This window comes from Sus scrofa, chromosome 14, assembly GCF_000003025.6.
Source record: "Sus scrofa isolate TJ Tabasco breed Duroc chromosome 14, Sscrofa11.1, whole genome shotgun sequence".
Lineage (NCBI taxonomy): Eukaryota > Metazoa > Chordata > Mammalia > Artiodactyla > Suidae > Sus > Sus scrofa.
In genome coordinates, this window is record NC_010456.5 from 136,455,102 (window position 1) to 136,475,600 (window position 20,499).

Here is a 20,499-nt window from a genome sequence, read left to right on the forward strand (position 1 = left end):
TCAAGAGCCAGTTGTTAGAGGTGTCCCCACGCACCTCTCCCCCACTCTCCCGCCCTGTGCTGGACCCCGGCACCCGAGAAACGGATGGAGAGGGAGCTTGCTTCTTATCTGTCCACCTCGGGAGTTGCTGTCGCCTCCTACATTCCGACATGGAAAAGGGTACGATAAATTTGCATTTGGGGCACACTGATGACCCTGGGCATTGAGCAAGAGGGGCCACCTTCAAGGGGACCTGGGAATTTGAAACCATTTGGCTCACTTATCTGAGTTCAGAGAGCTCAGAGAGGGAGGTGGCCATGCAGACTCTTAGGATGAGACAAGGGGGTTCTTCCCCCACCTACGGTCCTGCCTTTCCACTGCGAACTTGTCCTGTGCAAATAACAACTGGACCAGAGATGATTCTAAATTGTCATCCTTTGTCTTGATCTGTGGTGCCCACTCCTCAAATGGTTAGGAGCCAGGCACTGTACCTTGTTTGGGGGATGCTGGGGCGAAGGCCTTTTTGTGATGATGGGAATGGTTTCCCTCTTGGGTGGGGGCCAGTCACCACGTGTGGCTCTGGGGCACCTGCAGTGTTGCCAGTGTGACCAGAGAATGGAATTTTCAGTCACAGTTCATTTGAGTTGGAATTTCAGTAGCCATGAGTGGCCACAGTTCAGGGCTTGTAGGAACCACAGTTGGTGGCAGCCTGTGTGCTGAGAGTGTGTGGGGGGTATTCATTAAGTGGGACTCAGACACGCGGCTGCTCAGTGTCCCCCCAGATTCCAGCACCACTGAGCAGCAAGCAACTTCAGGATACCAACAGACACCAACCCATTCACACTGCACATGGCCGTGGACTTAGTGCATTAGAAGGTCTCTGTCTGCAGGGTGACAGAGAAACAAGGCACAGAGAACTGTAGCCCTTGGCCAAATCCTCAGAGCTGGAAGTCCCATCCAGACCCGTCTTAGGAAACACAACACCATTTCGTAGACGGATAGAGTCTCAAGAGAACTCAGAAGATCTGACCCCATTTAAAGCCGAATCTCTGCCCTTGCTCTAACAGCGTAAGGGGGAAGCTACGTGCATCCTATGGTTCTTCTGTCCTGGGGTGTTTGTGGGCGTTCAACCGTGCAAGTGTTTGTTCCGGCACACGCACCCTGTGCGATGCGTGTTATTTAGTGTATGCATTGGGTTTTCTGCCATTTGTTGAATCTTACTTCCCATTTGGTGATGTTACCTTTCCATTTTTCTGGTTTAAGTCCCCACCAGCTGCATCAAAGTCAGTGACTGGTCCCTGTTTGGGCTTTTAATGTATCTCCGTGGGAATGTGCTCTCCTGATGAATAAATCCCTTAGAGACCTACCCTGGTGTGTGGCCGTGTGGGTTACATACACATTCAAGTCTAAATGATGGAGATGGGATGCAAATGGAGATGGCAACCCCAGATTGCACAAAGCCTTTTGAACACATTCTATCCTGTTAGGTTACTTAGGTTAGTTTACCACTGGTTAGCAACTCTGCCGGCTTAATGCTCTTGGCTGTAAATAAACATGCTAGGCCATAGGAGGTGGGAGGTCGTTGAGAATTAACTGGGCCACCTGCACGAAGCCAGACGCCAAGGGCAGAACCTGCACCGGGCGCCTTGCCTCTGGGGCCAGGCCAAAGGTCTCACCGCCTGCCTGGGAACACGCAGAGGTTATTTCGTCTCCCTTGTTTGCGATATGCAAACACACTGCAACTCAACCACAGCAGCGCTGTGCGCTGGTGGTTTGCTGCCCTGACAATGCATTTCTTGGCTAATCATCGCACTCGCTGCCAGCTCAGTTGACCAGGGATAGACGCTCACAGCGTGAAGGGTGGAGAGTGCTGGTCCTGCGAGACAACAGGGCACTGCCTTAGAGGCCACCTCCAGATCCTGGGCTGGAGGAATCCAGACAGTTTCCGGGGAGAATGGGAAAGAGAAGGCCGGGCAGTCCAGACAAAGCCAGTGAGTCGTAACACTGGAGAAGCGTGGGACCAGAGCCGGGCTGGCGGATCTGTATCAGCCTAGCGCACTGCCTGCCTTTCCTTCCATGAGGGGCTCAAGACCAGTGTCCTACCTTAGGTCATTTGTTGTTACAATTGCTGCTGCACAATTTCAAGTTCAAAGCATGGGAAACAAGTTCAGCGATCTGTTATCAAGGGCAGACAGTTCTGGCTGTTATCACACTCTCCACGGCCCATCTGGACACACAGGGCAGCTCGTGGGGAAAGTCATCTGTCTCCTAAGCACATGCAGACCGGGTTTGTCTAAGGATGGACCTGGCTTCTCTGAGTTCCCAGGAAGGAATGGAAAACATATTGTCTATTGCATAAAACAGAAACCCTTGCACAGTCCTGAATATCAATGCTATTCCAATTATTTAGCCTAAACGAGTCAGCATGTACTTTTCAAAACGCCATCCAAATGTCCTGTCTCTTCCAAAATATGATTCCTTGAGAAGCAAGGAGCTGCTTATTTAGAGCAGATATTCTGGACGGGCATATCTGTTATGCCTCATCGATATCATAAAGCTTTAGGCCTGGGAGAGCAAAAGCGAAAGGTCCATCCATTCGCTCAGAAGACGGGCTGAATTCCAGGCCAGGCACCTGAATGCTGACCAGCAAGGCAGTCCCGCAGGTGAGGATGGGTAAGGTCTAGCATCATAAAATAACCTGGGACCCCTCTGAACTTGCCCTGTGCTCAGACCGTAAGCCTGTTGGCAGAAATGTTGGCTGTAGTTCTCATGACGGATCTGGGCTTGGGGGCTCCCGATCTGCGCCCCGCCCTGGCCCCCCCCCCCCCCAGGGTGAAGAGCCCGCGCAGAAGGTCATAAGAAAGGCGTGAGCATACATACCCTTCGCGGTGGGCCTCTCCTTTTTCCAGCTCCTGAATGACCCCCAGGAGCACTTTGATGGTTTCTTGGCTCGAACTGATCAAGTTCTCCATCATCTGCAGCTGTGCTTTCAGGTCGACCACTTCCGTGTGAGGCACGATTTGTTGGCATTCGTCACCCACCGCGAGCGCTGGCGGACAAGGCTGGTGCTCCTGCCCCGGCGGGGCCTGAGTCTGCAGGGGCGCTTCGCTACATTCCGGGGACAGGCACTGCGTCGGGGGGGCGCAGGCCAGGGCGCTGCCCGGCGGGGCCTGGAGCCCGTTGGCCTGTGCGGCCCGCCTCCGCTCCTGGTCTGCCGCGGGGCAGAGGGACCACTCGCTGGAGGGGGCAGAATGCGACAGGGCCCGCTGGGGGCCTTGGCGCTGGGGGCGTAAACGGCGGCCACCTCCGTCTTAAACACCCTCCCGTGGGCGGGCGGAGCGGGCTCCTCGGTGTCCGGGCTGGCGCCGTCGTGCTTCGCTTTCCGGTGGGGCTGGTCGTGGGGCTCTTGGGACGGAGGCCGGGTGGCGTTCCGGGGAGGGGCGTCTCGGGGGCTGCGCGGCTCCGGGCTTGGGCAGGTGTCCGCGCAGTTGAGCCCGGCCGGCTGGTCCAGCGCGTTCACGTGCTCGTCGGAGTGGAAGACCAAGGCCGTGGTCTTCTGAACGCGGCCGGCGCCCCACCGCGCCTCCTCCCCCGGCCCCTCCTCACGCTTCGCTTTCGCATCTATCACAAACCCGTTGTTTTGGCTTTTGAAGGCATCGGCGCCTGCGATGCCCTTGAGCGTTCCTTTTTTGCGGTCCAGCGGGAACGTCTGGTAACACTTCTTCAGGTCCGGTGAGGTTTGCACGCCCGTGCTCTTGGTGACGTTGGGGATGGACCTCCGAGCGGGCACGGTCATGTACTTGCGGTAGGCGGCCCGGTAGGACGCGGGCTTGGCCTCCCGCTTGTCGCCCAGCTGCCCCGAGGCGAGCTGCGTGTCCCGCTGCTCGTTCTGCGCCTCGCAGATATCCTTAAAGCGCACCTGCAGGGCTTTATTCCGCTTTTTAATCTGCCGGTTGGGATCCAGGGCATATCTCATCTCCAGGGCCAGGCAGGCGGCGGGCTCCACTTCAGTCGCCGTCGTCGTGAGTACGCATTTGCTGGTTTCCTTACTAACCATGGTTCCTGCATATTCAGAAACAGCAACAGACGTGTGTCAGTGGAACAGCAACGCACACGCAGACGCGGGGCAGCGCCAGCTTTTGGCCGCCGTGGCGACTGCCTGCTCCCTAATTATTTTTAAACAGGTGAGGTGGCCCTTTATGCTAAGGGAAACCAGACAGGCAGCGAATCGCTGGCAGGCACAGCTTGAAATGCTTCTCAGATATGAAAGCTTGCCTCCCTCTCCATGTGGGATACACTTGTTTTCCTTTTGATAGGAATGCATGTTTCCCCATTAGACAAACCTGTTTTACGCTATTCATCAAGCGACCCAACCCTGCTGCCGTTTCCGCTTTGGGCCTCGTCTCTCACACACAGGCTCCTCTTCTTAGGCAGATGGTTTTTCCAAATGCAACTTTCTCGTTGGGGGTTTTTACTGTTTTTTTGGAGGATGATGTGATTAATCTGTAATTAGAATCCCAGAGAACTGCTCTTTCCTCCTAAAGACGTACTGGGGATTCTAGCTCCGGATCAGATAAACGTGGAGAGCCCTCCAATGAGGAACTGAAGGAACGCTACTGATGTCAGCCACTGTGGTTGCTGTGGGATGGTGGGGCGGGGGACCGTGGGCCGTGCTGCCTTATGGGAAAATCATGAGGGCTAAATCTCTGCCGCATGGCTGGCTCCTGATGGGTTCATTCCAGCCTTGGGAAGGACATGGCTTTCCCTGCATCTACAAAGTCTGTGTTAGCAACTCTTTTCTTTGATTCTGCAGAGAGTGGTTTGGAAATACTCCCCCCCCAAGAATTTATTCATTCCAGAATCAAGTTTTGTGTTTTGATCCCAACCTCGGCAAATGAACACAATGGTGGTTGTTTCAGGATTTAAATCCTGAAAGAAAATAAAATCACAAGGCTTTATGTTAATCATGCAAATTCATCTTGGGCTGAATTATTAAATGCAACTAAAAAGATGCAGGTGGCCAGTGATTGCTCTGGGGGATACCAGTGGGGAAAATGCCTTCACTTATTAGGCAGCTTCACAGCTGTTTATTGCACATGGAAGAACTTTCTTGAGGGTTGGGCTGAAAGCGAGAAAACACAGCGAAGTATGTTTGTGAGGTAGCTTTCGCTGTTTTCCCCCCGTGTTGGAGAAGAAAACACTCAAGTGGGAGGACTCTGGGGTGTTCGGGGCCCTGGCGTCAGGTGCCCAGAGAGGCCAGGCCACTGACAGGAGCCGGCGAGAGCAGAACGAGAACAGGATTGGCAGCCCCCTGCTCTGCCCAGCCTCCACGGGAGAGCCTGCCTGCCCACCCACACGGGTGCCTCCCAGGGCGCTTGCCGGGGGCTCACAGGAACTGATGCTCTGGGCGTCAGTGGGCCTCCAGGTGCTCCGCTGCTGCAGGAGGACCATACAGTGCCACACGTCCCAGTTCAAGGAGGAAACTGGGGTTCAGAGAGGTTATGTCACCTGTTCATCATCGCATAGCAAGTAAGACTTACAGGCGGGACCCTGATCTACCCGGTCCCCCGAAGCCACGCTGCTTCTCCTACCTCAGGTGTCCAACAAACAGAGGCAGACATGTGCCCATGTCCCCCGTTCTTTACTGAGTTGGGATTGCAGGCCAGCACTTGGGATGGTTCAGCGAAGGGCAAGAGAGGAGAAGCCTGGAGCCCCCAACTGGGAGTGGGCCACAGAACTCGACTCCCTGCCTCCCCCCACCCCCTGACATCTGGATCTCTGCTGGGTTGGCGTCTCAGGCCAGCACGGCGCTGGCGCCTCCCAGGACTCTGGGAGTGTTACTGAGTGAGCAGCTTAGAGGAAGTTCGAGGGCTTCATCAATTATGCCTTGAACAGTGAGCTGGAAATCACGACAGAGGACCTCAGGATTCACCCTGCAGAGCTGGGTGTCCATCACGCCGGGCTTTCCCAGCCTGGGCACTCCTGGCAGCAGAGCCTGGGTGATTCTTTGCTGTGGGTGCTCTCCTAGGCGGGGAAGGGTGTTAGTGAGCGTCCTGGCTTCTCCTCACTAGAGGTTCATACCCCCGCCCCAGAGTCTCTGCTAGACGGATCCCCAGATGAATGGCCCTGGGGGCATAACTGTCCCCAGGGGAGAAGCACTGCATTAGACCCTTATCCTTGGGGCGGCCTGAGTGTGTCCTGCAGGTAAGGCTTGGGTGGAAAGTCGCCACGTGACAGAGCAGGAACAGAGGGCAGTGTCGCACCTCCCCTGGGTGGGGTGAGGGCGGGGTGGGGCCTCTGCAAAGTGCCAGCTGGGGAACCTCCAGTCTGGAAAAATCCAGCTCTGTGCTGAGCCAACACACCCCTGAAGCCTGTGTGCCCTCTGATAAAAGAATCAATCTGAAACGATCACATCGGGGGTAGTTTGGAGAAGGCCGAGCACAAGCTTTCTTTGGTCTTGGGTGCTCTACCAGGCCCTGCAGCGATTTGAAGCCCTCTATAATTTGAAACTCAAAGAACTAGGCTGTTGGGGAGAGAAGGCAAACAGAGAGGCACAGCCTGGAATCGATGTGGGTGGTGGGCAGGACAGGGCGCATGCCTGCGGAGGGCGGATAACAGAGATGGTTAAGAGACTCTTATCCCATCAGGTTAAAAGATGTGCACGGAGGGACCTCGTGGAGGGAGAGCATGGGGGACAGTGAGGACAATAAGGAAATGAAATCTTCACCCTCACGCTTATCTCATAGTCATTCTTGAAAGCCTCTGTGGTCCAGGGATGTCAGAATGTATTGTGCCATCATTCTGCAGAAGACCTTCATACTGGGGAAAATTTGAAAGAGAGAGCATTTTTACAAAAAGCAATTTACCAGTAATTTTTCAGCCTTTTCCCTGCCACGACTGAAAAATGTGTGTCTGAATAAGTTTGTCCTACCACGCTATTCATCATCACGATTTGCCAAGAACGGCACTGAAATAATTTTTTTTACATCAGTCTGCTGGTTTGGAAAGATATTCTGAGCCTCGGACTCAACCAGCGAACTAATAAAACAAATCAGAAGCATTAATTGCCAGTGGCAAAATAATAATACTAAAAATTGCTAAGCCTTTCTGTGTTTTACAGGGAGTTGCAAAGTATATAAAACTCATTTCCTTATTAGTGAAAATCATGGTGATAAATAGGATTTTTTTTATTGTTTGTTGTTGCTGAATTTTTTTTTATTGTTTTTTATTGTTTGTTGTTGCTGATTTTTTTTTTTTTTTTTGAGTAATGGTAATGGAGTCATCCTAATTCCGCTGATAGTAAAGACAGCACAGAGTTTCGTAGATGATTTTTTCTGCCTTCGGATGAGGTTGTGAGTTCTACTGGTGGCTGATGGACATTTTCTAAAGCTTCACAATGGAATTTTCCTGGACATTAACAACTACTTTCAGAGTTCCCATCGTGGTGCAGCGGAAATGAATCCGACCAGGAACCATGAGGTTGCGGGTTCCATCCCTGGCCTCGCTCAATGGATTAAGGACCTGGTGTTGCTGTGGCTGTGGTGTAGACCGACAGGTACAGCTTTCATTAGACCCCGAGCCTGGGAACCTCCATATGCCAAGGGTGTGGCCCTAAAAAGACCAAAAAAAAAAAAAGAATTACTTTGATCTTGAGTTTGACACATCTTTCCAGGCCGCTCCTTTACGGTTTAGTGGGTGTTGGGGGGTGGGGGCAGGGCTTGTGGGGATTCCCATTAAGACAATGATCTTTTTATGAAAGAGAATTGGACAGTCTATCGATGAGAGTCCACGAGACAAGTGGAGCTTTCTGGCACACCTGTTCATTCCTCCGTGTCCACGTTACAGAGTGACAGAGCAGTCCGTCCGTGGGGTACCTGCTTCTGTGCCCTCACCAAATGCTGGCATTGTCCTTTGCATGCCACTTGCATTCTTTTCCTTGCTCTTCAAGACAGCCTCACCGTGGAGGCGCTATTGTTGTGCCCCAGCTACAGAACGAGCACCCCGGGCACAAGATGGGTTTTAGAACGTGCCCAGCGCCACACAGCCAGTGCTTCCCCTTAAGTCCCCAGGCCTTTAGGGCCTGCTTCTGCCTGGGGAAATCTGTCACGGGGGCGCCCCCTGGTCCACCTCAGCGTCTAACAGCTGGAAGCCCCAGGAGCAGTTTCCTTGGCCTGTTGCCACAAAGCATCAGGGCGCAGGTCACACAGAGCCCCCCCGCCCCCAGGTAGATCCTGAGGCCTCCCTGGTCCTGGGCACAGACTCAGTCCCATCCCGGCTGCCTTGAGTATCGAATTGAGTATGGACCCCAGACGGCGTTTTCCACGAAGACCTGCCTGGCCTGCGTCGCCCCAGAACCAGAGACTCTGGTTCTTAATCGCTTGGCCCTAAAGCAGCAGGAGTTCATAAAGTTTATTTTTCCTAAGACAACTGTGTTTTAGAATCCGCCGGGCTGTGCTGTCTTCAGGTGAAAATGGCAAAGTCATAGTTGTGCCTGGCTGGCTCAGGGAGAGCTTGATGTGGAGGAGCTGTTTGGAATATAAATGTCTTAATTACCCTCAAATTAAATTTCATAATCAAATGTGAGTTGTAAATATATAAACCCTGTATTTTTAGATTAGTGATGGAAAGTCATCTCTGCGTGCTGCTTTAAATTAATAGCTTATATAAAAATGTTCACTCCAGCCTAAAGGAGTGAAAAATGGAAGTAACTAAATGCCTAACAATAGGTAAATGGTTAAGTAAATTATGGTGTACAGTCACTCCGTGTGGCCATTAAAATGATAATTATAAAGATTATTTAGTATCGGAGAAAAACGCTTGGGAAAGAATGTTAGGTGAGAGAAAGCAGTCCGCTGAATTGCACTGTTGGGAAGTGATCTAAAATGCTCATCACAGTGGAATCGAGACCAAACCCTGGGGGAGGTTTACTTTGTCTCCTCTTTTCCAGTTTGGGTGGGGGACGCTGCCAGGTTGTTACACTGTTCGCCAATTAAAAAGCCCCAGGGCAACTTCAGTGCACACCTCAGGCAGCAGAACAGCATCCAGCCTCTGGAAAATATAAACACTTGGATGGGAATATGCAAAACCCAGAAATGATTAGATGTGGGTAGAAGCCGTCTCTCAAAGGTCATCTTTTATTGTTTTGCGGAAGCCCTGGATCAAGAAAGAAAATGAACTTCAAAATACTGATGGCGTCCGTGTGCCTGTGCATGTATTATCTGCCGAGGTGTCTACACGTGTATGCAGAGGGGCGCCGATGGCTAGGGGAGCCGGGGACTGTCTCGTGGGAGACAGATGGATCGGTAGGTAAGCAAACTCACTGTTGGGCTGGAATCAGCCATCTGCTTTCATGAGGAATCGCCTGGTTTTGACCTATAATCTGCAGGACCCACAGAGAGAGAGAGAGAGAGAGGACACCTCCGTCGGGTTAGCTCCATCCTCCAGGTCTGCTGGGACCCAGAGGTTTCCCGTCTGGCAGAATGCAGTCGGCTGGCAGTGGGGCTGGGAGTGGGGTAGCCCTGCCAAGGCCCACCCCGCCCCACTGTCCTGTCAGTCAGTGCCCTGGCATCGAGCAAAACAGCCAGGCAAGCAATCTGACGAGTTTGGAAAGGGACTGTATGATATTATTGGTTTTTCTCGTGGCTTCCCCGCTGTTGAGACACCTTGGCGTCGAAGATGCTGGCTGGAATTCAAAATTAATTGGGTCAGCATTTTATTCTATATGCACAGGGAATGCCTGAACATTAGGCGGCTCAGAGTGGGTGGGGGGGGCGGGGGGGGGGCAAGGGAATGCAGCTTCCTTTAACCCGCTGCTTCCCAGAGGGAGAAGGAAGGAAGACAGAACCTCCCGGTTAATGAATTCCTCTGCCCTGGGAAGTGGTTAACTTTGAGAGCCGCTTCATAGGCACTCATTGATCCTTCCAAAATGCACGCCCTCCTTTCCTCCAGGCAAAGCTAACTGCTATAGATTTTGGACTGTGTCTTAGTTAGATTCATTATCCAGTTTAATTTCCTTTAATACACGGAAACGATATTTTTCCAGACATTTGTTCCTTTCTTCAGAGGTCATTGCTAAGAGGGCTAAGAAAATGAATGCTGCCACCCCTCTGAGATTGAGCCCTGGGGGTGGGCCGCTCCCATCCGGGTGTCCACAGCCATGGCCCCCTTGGAGAAAACACCCAGGTCACGCCCCAGTCCCTGGATTTGTGGACTGTTGCAGGGAGGCCTCCATCATTCAGACGTAAGGAGCATCCCATTGGAAGCAGGGCCAAGGGCGCTCCTGAGGCAGAAGAAACAGCTAGGTGGGGCCTCAGCTCATACCTCTGATTTAAAAAAAAAAAAAAAAACCAACCCATTTTAACCTGAAGAAAACCTTTGCTCAATTACTCCAGCCACATAATATAAACAGACTCCTCCTGGCCTGCTTCAAACAAGTAGCAGCAGGGGAAGTGAACCATCCATTGCACATGTGCATTCTTGGTTTAGTGTTGAGGTTTTAGAGGAACCAGAGGACGCCCAGTTCATTGCACCAGACTTTCGTCAGTGTTTCACTATTCATTTAGTTCTGCGATGTTCTGCTGATGTGAACCTTGTTCATCCTCTGTCCAAATGGAATCTAAACTGGTAGAAATGAATTAGCAAAGTGTTATGATGGTGGCAAAAATCAATGGGGAACAAAAATGCCGCCGGCAAATGAGAGGTTACATCAGTGAACAAAATGCTGTTTGCAGCCGTGCGCTTTGCTAACCACATCCAAAAAGAATTCAGCGAGGTGGGCTCCCACTCACCAAAATCATCTCTAAGACGAATAACAGGAACTCGTTTCCCCATTCTTCTCTCCACCTTCAGTATTTTCAGTGACAGAAAATATCGGATATACGGCCTTTAGTTTGGAGCCCCGCTCATGAGCGCATTTAGATTATGTTAGCAAAGAGCTCACCCCCTCTCTTCCCTGATGGCTCCAGGTACATAAGCAACAATCAGCTGACAGGGAGGGCCCCAGCCCCAAAAGGCTGGAATTAGGGGATGCAGAAGAAGTAGCCAACTTTTCTTAGACGTCAAGGGACTCTTGCTCCTTTGAGACGTGTGTTTACTGGAAGGTGCTTTGAGAGGGTTGTGCCTCATTGATGAACTATGATGAATCCATACTATATACATATTTTACTAAATCGCATGTTTTAACTCATGATATATCTGAAGCTAAAATTAGAACCGTACGTTTACCCAAAAGTCTCAAAAGGGCGTGTGTTCCCGCTGCTTCTCCGAGCGGAGTCTCAGGCTACCATCTTGGAACACACCCAGGCAGCGTTTCTGAATGGAGGTCGCCGCTCACTGCAGGTGCCGTCAATGAGAGGTGAAGAGGCAAGGCCATGCGAGTGTCCATCTCTGACCATCACAGCAGATCCCTGGGTGTTTTTCACGGTAGCGTGTCTCCCGCCTTTCCCTGGTCTAGCCAAACTGTAGACTTTGCAAGGTCTTGCGTTTGCTGCAGAGGTAGGAAGCCAAGAAGGAGAGGGAGAAAGGAGCATTTCTTGTCATCAGCTTCTATTTATAAGGGGACAGCAAAATGTGCAGAGACTCCTGTCCAGGACAGAGTCCCAACAAAAAGCCATAGTCAGAGCCAGGACGTGTGGTCTTTCAGCTCTGACACATTGTGTCAGCCGTGGTCCAGCGCGGAAAGGTGGCTTGGTCTGAATTAGCACGTCTTTCCTGTGACGGGCTAGATGCAGGGACTCTTTAGCCTCAGTGTGGAGCAAAAGGATATGAATTAAGACCCCTTTCCTCTCCTTCCATTTCAGCTGATGAACAAGGTGGAGAACCTCAGAAATGAGAGATGTTATCAGTGGAGACAAAACTTAGGCTCCACAGAGAGCGGGCGGACAGTCTCTGGGGACATGGACACGGAAGGCGTGTTCCCAGTAACAACTGATGGGTACTCATTGCAGGTGCACGCCCGGTCAACGTGCAGTGTGCAGGACCCAAATTATCACTCTTGTGGGCGGGAGGTGAAAAGGAGAAAACAGACGGAAAGTGTGTGTCGCACACCGTAACGTCCAAATAGCTGTCCCATTTTATTCCTTATCACAAATTCTGTTCCTCATGGATCCTGGTGGGATGTTCTACTTTGTCAGGTCCGTCGGTTCTTTCATTCCTTCTGACCAACAGCGACCGCGAGGGTCTGTCATCCCCCCGCGTCACCCTAAGCAGTTACTTTTTAAAACCAGGCAGCCACACCCCTCCCCCAGAGTTCTGTTCTGGCTTCTTTGGCAGTTGGCTTCCTTGCCTCGGCAGGGTCTCCGGCAGCCTGGAGAGCTTAGTGTGACCTCCTGCCAGGAGATCTGGCACAGGGCAACTTATTGAGACCCCGATGGGCTGTTTTCTACCCGGGAACACAGCTACTGCTTTCCCCTCTGCTGAGCGGGGAGCAGAGATGGCCAGTGTTAAGTGAGGGGCTGAACTTGGCTTTGCCTCAGGGTCGAGAGATCCATGCTCCGTCCATCAGTGGTTCTTCCAGGGCGTTTATTCTGCAGGCGCCTTAGAATAACAATGCTGAGCGTGCTCTGCCTGACCAACCGGCCTAGTTTCATCCCCCAAACCGTCCTCACCAGGTCCTGCGGTTGTTTGTCCTTCCTTCCCAGTGCTTCACCTATTGACCTTCTCCTTTGTATTCACACCGTTCCCACCCTGACCTTGAGGTTGTTACAGACCCTGCCTTGGGCTCTCCATCCCTTGTCCCGCACGTCCTCATAGTCCAGACTTCAAGTGCAAACATCTCCTCTCTGGATACCTCAGGCCATTCCAAATGGGTCCCCGTTTGGAAGTGGTTTCCTAAAAGCAACTGTTGAAGGGTCCTCTAGAATCACTGCCATCCTGCTAATCTCCCTAGACTTCTCAGGGCTCCTCCGAAACCCTCTGCTCAAGGTAAGCCGGTTCCTGTACCATCTCGAGAAGATGCCCTGGTCACTCCCTTCCTTGTGACTCCCAATGCTTCCTGTTCCAGGGCTGGGCTCCTTCTTCATGGTCAGGGTCTAGCCTTGCTCTCCTGGGCTTCTCTAGTCCTCGTGCTGCCTTTGCGGACTCGGTAAACTGCACCTGCACGTGGAGGGTGACTCGGACCCCACACCATGTGGCCGTCAGCCTGGGAAAGACGGTCCCCTGTGGGGAGCCCCAGCCTGCCGTGCTCAGGACCACCGTGGAGGCAGGAAGAAGAAAGTGCCCAGTGTTTCCTGGGTGCCAGGCAGGCCTTGCCTGGGAGACATGGACAAGTGGGCTTAAAGCACCAGTGACTTTGCTTAGATGTGTCAGTTCTTACACTTACATAAGTGTTTGTACACTAGCTTCTGCTAAGCATCTCCTCCCTCTCCAACTCAATCAGCCTTTGATCCTTGCTAATTAGTTTGAGAATATACTGATATACATCCCGGTATCCTCACGGAAGGGGGGGGGGCTACCCATGACATTTTAAGAAGGCTTAGGATGGGTACTCAATATTATTGGCTTCCGTGGGTTCTTTCTGCATAACCTGGACCCTCAGGTCAGAGGGAGCCTGGATCCTCAGATCTGGTGGAACATGGTATTCTGAAACCTGGGCGGAGATCAGAGGAGTGGACAGGAAAGGGACAGAATTTCTTTAGTTTAAGTAAAGCCTCGGCCACAGATTTTTATCTTCTAAACCTTGGTGTCACGCTCTTGAGTTCGGCTGCTACAAAGTATCACCTTAAATCTTTTTTGTGTGTGTGGATAGAGGAGAAAGAGATGACCCACACACTTACAAAAATGAGTAGATGGTTCAGAAGTGGCGTCTGTTTTTCATTTAATCATAAAGTACATTGACCAACAGGGCTGTTCTTAGCTTACCCAGACTTCTTCTTGGGACTGGGATGTGGTCATGGCAAAATAAACTAAGAATTTAATTCAAAAATCTCAATGGTTTGGGATGACATAAACATATTAGAGAGCATAGACTTGTTGCTATGCTCAGCCTTCTAACTGGACTCTAGATTTTGCTGGAAAAGAGAAACCACTGACCTTTGGGAGGAAAATCAATAGGGAGTCAGGAGTGCACCTGTGTATGAGGTTACTTCACAGCGTGTTTGTTTTTGCCCAAAGGTCTTGAGTGAAATAAATACCGTTTCATTTTTCCTTACTTTGAGTTGAGAACAGACAACATAAAATGGTACTCAATACATAAGATCAATACTTAGGAATATATTTCTGCACTACTTTTTGTCCATGATGGACATGGAGAGGAAGGAAAGGGGAAATTGGGAGATAGACAGAGGAAATGGGAGGGGAACAGTGACAACGAAAACCACAGAGAAAGACAGACAGACAGACAGAGGACAGGAAGGGGTGGCGCTGAGGAGTGCAGTCCAGATAAAGCACACTACATCCTGGGTGCTCTGAACTGGGGCGGAGGCACAGAGCATTCCAATAGACCGGAGCCAGGGCCGTCAGCTTTTCCGCTGCTCTGTCTTGGGCAGTGGCAGCAGCCCTTCTCCTTGTGTCTAAAAGGGAGCTGAGATGGTTCCTCCCAGGGAAAAACCAAAAATCAAGGTGAGCAGAGGTGACCGGGGCAGGACGTCATAGAGTCTCTCGTTCTATGAAGTCCCAGCATCCAATAAGCACAAGTTTCGACTGAATGGAAAAGCACATTTTAGGTGGACACTTCTGTATTCTGCTTCTGTCCTTCGGTCTCTCCAGCACCTCCCTCTTCCCTCGCAGGGATTGTAGGAAGGGAGAGAGGACAGAGGGGGAGGGAGTGCAGGTCCACGAAGCGCAATGAGCATCTTAGTGCATGAGCGGTGCTGCCGGTCATGAAACGATGCTCCGTGCACATCAGAATCCTCAAAATGCTTCTAAAAAGGGAAACCTAAGTCCTTCCCAGCCTCACATGATCCCTTGTCTCCTTTGGCCTTCCTGGAACCTTGGAGGCGCGCATAGGCATGGAAGACACAGAACCTTTTACAAGGTTTTGCTCTTAAAGAAAGCATTTTTGGCCACATAAGGGAAAAGAATCTGGAGGCAGGCTGTGCTCCTCCCAGAAAAAGCAGGAGAGACAAACCTCCATTTGGGGGCCTGGCTCTAGAAGTAACATACTGGTCCCCACCCAGGTCCAGGTGGTCAGTTTCAGCAGATGGTGACAGGGTAGCCAAGATCACTTTGATAAGGCATCCAAGATGAAGAACCACTGGTCTACGTGCTTCCGTCCGCTCCCCTTCTTCTCCTGTATTTCCTGCTGTGTCCCTGAAGTTTAGAGCAACACGTGGCAGATAAACGGTGCCCATAAATATTTACGGATTGAAGCGATGAATGAAAGATGTCTCAGGGCAGCAAGCGGAGTCGTCCCCTTCTGCGTTTTTCTAAAATGAACCTGGGGCCCAGCCAGAGCCCAGGTCACGGCCATTTGGGTGTGCTCCCCACGGCCCCCCACTCAGGCATCAGCAGTGGAGGTAGACTCCTTTCCACAGAGCAGCACATTGTCACCGTCAGCATTTAAAATAGGGGACTTTGGAGTTCCCGTCGTGGCTCAGTGGTTAACGAATCCAGCTAGGAACCATGAAGTTGCAGGTTCAATCCCTGGCCTTGCTCGGCGGGTTAAGGATCCGGCATGGCCGTGAGCTGTGGTGTAGGTCACAGACACGGCTCGGATCCTGCATTGCTGTGGCTGTGGTGTAGGCTGGCAGCTGTAGTGCTGATTAGACCCCTAGCCTGGGAACCTCCATATGCCGTGGGTGCATCCCTAGAAAAGACAAAAAGACTAAAATAAAATAAAATAAAATAGGGGACTTTAACTATCAAGAGTCAGTTTCAAGTAAATTGTCCCCTGGCGGGGCCATAGCAGGGATATGGCCCATCATGCCTGTTTTCTTTTGACGATTCTGGTTGGGGCTGCAGCACAGCTGGAAATCTGGCTCTTCCTAGGAGTTCCATGGGCAGGGGAAGCGCTTCTCACTGGGGACCTGAGGTCTGAGATTAAGTGTTAGTGCCAGCCTTTTCAAGGAATCATTGACATGTAGGATTTTAGCAGCTGGCACGGGAGTTACACAAGGTCGTCCCTTTGGCCTTCCCTCATTCTCCTCTTTAACTGTCATGCTCATTCCTGGCTGTGTAGTATCGCTTGGTGCTTAAGAACTGGGGTTTAGGGACTGAATGCCTGGTTCTGGCCCTTCCACAAATTACCCAGAATCCTGAGCCAGCTATATAATCCGACAGAGTAAAGGTATTAATAAGAGCTGCTCTGTCTATCCTGCCTGGCTCGGGTTAGGTACCAGTCTGCGCTTTACACATGTCCTAACATGCTGTTTTCCAAATACTCTGAAGGAGGAGCTACCATTTTTTCACAGGTAGGGAAGCAGGCACGGCACGGTGGGGCCATGTCCCACCAAGACGGTACGTGGAACTGGGCCTGGACATGTGGACAGTGTCCCCTGGACACGGCTCTGAGGGCTCAGGTGGCCAGTGCCTCTGACGCCCTCTGTCTATGGTCCAGGCGATGCTGCTGCTGGTGATGGAGTGATGGTGATGGGACAACCCTCTTAAGAACACGTTATGCCTGTGAAGGGCACTGGATCGGTTACTTGAGAAAAACAGGCTTGAGAACCACCTGCCAGTTTTCTATTTTGGATGGCTGCTTAAAAAGCATATAGTCGTCCTGGGTGGTTGCTTTCAAGCAGGGCAGCCAGTGGCCGTCTTCACAGATTCTTTAGATGGAGAGTGAGAGTGGATGCTTTGAGGTAGAACCTCAATGGTCTCTAGGACTGAATTGAGAGCCAGGGGCTCTGGGTTCTGGTCCATTCCCCACCCCTCCCTCAGCAGCTGACCACATCTCATGGAGAGTGGACACCTTTCCTGAGCTTACACTGCCCAGCAAGACGGTGCCGTATTTTCTCAGATCCAGTGTTCCAGTCCTATGACAGACTCCCCCATTTAGCCTAACTCTGAGAATGTTTGCCACACTAGCAAATCTGACAGACACAATAAATAAAGGACAGACATACTTAGAGGCGAGGTAATATTACATATGGAGGCACAGAGAAATAGCAAAAACGAAACAAATTAAACAGAGCTGGAAACACGTCTGCAAAAGCCATCACACTGACAACTACTTTTAAAACAAACATATGCAGGCAATAATTGAGAAAAGCAGTTATCATGGGGTTTTTCAATGGCCCAAGAAGCCGTATGAAAAATATGGTTTAAAAGTGAGAAACTTATCTCCTTCAGCACTTTTAAAATTTCAAACTTTCTACGCTTGCATGTGCTATGAACTTTTTCTTGGGAGTGGTTCTTCCTTATACTTCTCCAAGCGATGTGTGTCTTAAGTGCATGATTAACTAGTCATTTGGGCCCTGCGATTTCAAAAAGGAAAAAAAGAAAAGACCAAACACAAAACCAAACCAAAACCCCACGTCTCTGTGAGCCACTCTGGTATTGATCAGAAAGGAAGCGATGCCTGGATGGGTCTGAGCCAAAGACCAATGGAGTTGCTGCGTCATGACGTCACATTGAGGGGCGGGGTCAAGGCCAAGAAGTGGCCCTCTTCTGGTTGTCCTTGAGTTGCCCTGGCAAGCTCGCTGGTATTTTGGTCACGTGAAAATTCCCTTCAACCAAAAGAATGTCAGCACGGGGGGGGGGGGGGGGGGTAAAATGGATCTGGAGGTTGTCATACTAAGTGAAGTATGCTAGACAGAGAAAGCAAAACAGGGCAGATCTCACTTTTATGTGGAATCTTAAATATATATATATATATATATATATATATATATATACAGGTCAACTTCTATACAAAACAGAACTAAACCCACAGACACAGAAAACAAACTTCTTATAGTTACCAGAGGAGCAAGGGAGGGTTCTGTTAGGAGTTTGGAAGTAACATATACACACTACTGTATATAAAAGGAATAACACACAAGGACCTACTCTGTAGCACAAGGAACTCTACTCAGGTTATTTCGTAATAACCTATAAGGGAAAGGAATCTGAAAGAAAAAGATATATGTATGTGTAATTGAATCATTCTGCTGTACACTTGAAACTATCACAACATGGTAAATTAACTCAACTCAAACATAATCTTTCTTTAAAAACTCAGCTTCTACCCTTGCGAATTTTTCCCAAAGGAAACTGTGGTTGCGTTGCGGGTAGAAGGCCCTTTGAGGCTTTCTTGTTTCCTAATCACGGCCTGGCCCAGATGCAAGGCTCATCCATCTCTAGAAGCTGACTTCCTTGTTAGCAACTTCTTGAGATACTTCCTTTTAATTTCTACTTCCAAAAAAGTACAACCTGAGGAGTTCCCGTCGTGGCTCAGTGGAAACAAATCTGACTAGCATCCATGAGGACACAGGTTCGATCCCTGGCCTCGCTCAGTGGGTTAAGGATCCGGCATTGCTCTTAGCTGTGGTGCAGGTCGCAGATGCGTGGCTCAGGTCCCACGTTGCTGTGGTGGTGGTCGTGGCCGGCAGCTGCAGCTCTGATTCGACCCCTAGCTTGGGAACCTCCATATGCCGCGGGTGCAGCCCTCAAAAGCAAAAAAAAAAAAAAAAAGTACAACTTGAAATAAAAGAAACAAAATTTACTGTCCAATCTGGAGTCTGTGTATTTCTAGCAAAACCACTTACTAGGTTTGTTGTTAATAGCGTCATTAAATATTTAGCAAGCACCTGTTATTAGAGGGCGTATTCTTAGCCCTTTAAGAGTTTCTTTGTGTTGTGAATCCTGTGGTCCAGTTTTCTCCTCTTTGAAAGTATTTCTCTCATGGCAGTTCTAAGAAGTAAGAGATGACGAAAAACCTGTTTGTTTTTTAATTAATATTTCCAGTTGTAAACCCCTTCTTCATATTTCTAATAGGAAGCCTGTCTTCCCCCCACAAACCTGCTGGCTTCCTGACTCCTCGGTTTCCATGGATGCCTGACCACCTTGTCTGCCTGGGCTGGTAGCATCTCTAATCCCTTCGTCTTGGGCCATATCACCAAGATGTGTTTCTCTCCCAGCTGCCCCCTTACATCCATTCTCATGGTCACCAGTCACCCTTCCTACCAGCTAATTCTCACTTGTCACAGCCTCTCACCCCAGCTCCAGTTCCTCCTCTCTGGCTCCTCTCTAGCTGTCACTGGAAACGGATGCTGTTGTTCAGACCATTCCGTGGGTGCCCATTGCCAGTGGACACGGGAATTTTCTGTCCTGCTGGGTCCTCCTCAGACTGCTGCTTCACTCTCTGATCTTCACCCCGAAAGCTTGGCTCAGTGTCACTTCCCTTCCCACACAGCCTCATGTTCCGAGCACCCGGCGGCTGTGCTTTAGCCGCAGAATCTGTGTGTGCCGAGCGTTGCCCGGTCCTGCCGGGGAACCTGAAAAGCACACCCTTTGTCCTCTGCTGATCCTACCTCCCACCTCCGCCCTCCCTCCTGGCCTTGGCCTTCTTGAGGTCCTGTCACTCATCCGGCAACCCTCACACATGGCCACGGCCACTCCTGCCACTGCTGGGTACATTTCCACAGTCCAGCCTGCCTTTCCGGACCAAGCCATCTGCATATCAATCTACTTTCCAGGGCCTGCCCATTATCGGAGCCCAGGTTTTATGGTTCCATGACATTTCCAAGGATGCTGAAATCGCTTCTTCCGGAAGTAAGCTGCTTCCAGGGAGCAAAATGCAGATAATATGAGGTGTTCCGAGTCTAACTCCTGAGGACACACGGAAAAGATAAAGAAACAGGCTGTGGACAAACGTAGGAAACTTCCCCGGGGAAGAACCAGCGTGGAGGGACCCACGTTGCCAGGGAATGACCTAGAAACACAAAGACTGGTCAGTTTCATTATGGTCGGTGGTGGCTATGCTGTCTCTCCACAGTGGCTTCTTCCCTGAGCAGCTGAAATGAGGCCCCCAAAGCATCAGCCTCCCCTTCCTGCCCTTTCTCTCTGGAGTCTGGATAAGGCGAGGGAGTACTTTTTACTGGCAGGGCTGCTTGTCATATTTCTGGCATCCCAAAGCCTCCTCCCCTGTCTCTCCTATGCTGTCGTCTTTTTTTTACTACATTGCATTTTATGCCCAAGGCTAGATTATGGAGGATTGGACTGAGACATGAACTTCAAGCAGCATTGTGCCATGCTGTTGTGATTTTTTAAAAAGTTTCGTCACTCTTATCGGGGCCCTGAGAGCAAAACTCGGGTGAAGCTCTGATGTGCACACGTGAGCCTCTCTCTGCTCTGTTCTTGCTCAGACGTCTCACCAGCAAGATGACATGGTAAAGAGAGCACGTCTGTGGGCTTGCCGTGCTGGGGGCGATCAGGTCCTTACTCCACACAAGCTATAGGTGCAGACAATGAACTTGAAGACTGCTCTTTCTAAATCCTTCTGAAATATGGTGTTAGCAGAAAAGTTTAAAGTTTAGAAACATAAATCCTTCTTGTTCCTAATATCTGCCTCTCTTCCTCCCTCCCTCCCTGCCGTCCTTTCTTTCACCATGCCAGTGGACGTTCCCGAGCCAGGGACCAAGCCCTCAACACAGCAGCAGCCCG

At 50.7% G+C, this 20,499-nt stretch overlaps 2 protein-coding genes across 2 annotated transcripts in view; one reads left to right on the plus strand and one right to left on the minus strand.

Annotated features, from left to right (window-relative positions):
- The window catches only part of FAM196A (family with sequence similarity 196 member A), a 43,934-nt gene extending 33,621 nt beyond the window's left edge, over nucleotides 1–10,313 (minus strand). Inside the window, 2 exon segments of the mRNA XM_021072612.1 lie at nucleotides 2,860–3,244; nucleotides 3,247–10,313. Of these exon segments, the coding sequence (XP_020928271.1) occupies nucleotides 2,860–3,244; nucleotides 3,247–4,036 (1,175 nt within the window). The 5' untranslated portion in view covers nucleotides 4,037–10,313.
- Nucleotides 1–20,499, plus strand: part of DOCK1 (dedicator of cytokinesis 1) — a 545,742-nt gene that overhangs the window by 255,355 nt on the left and 269,888 nt on the right.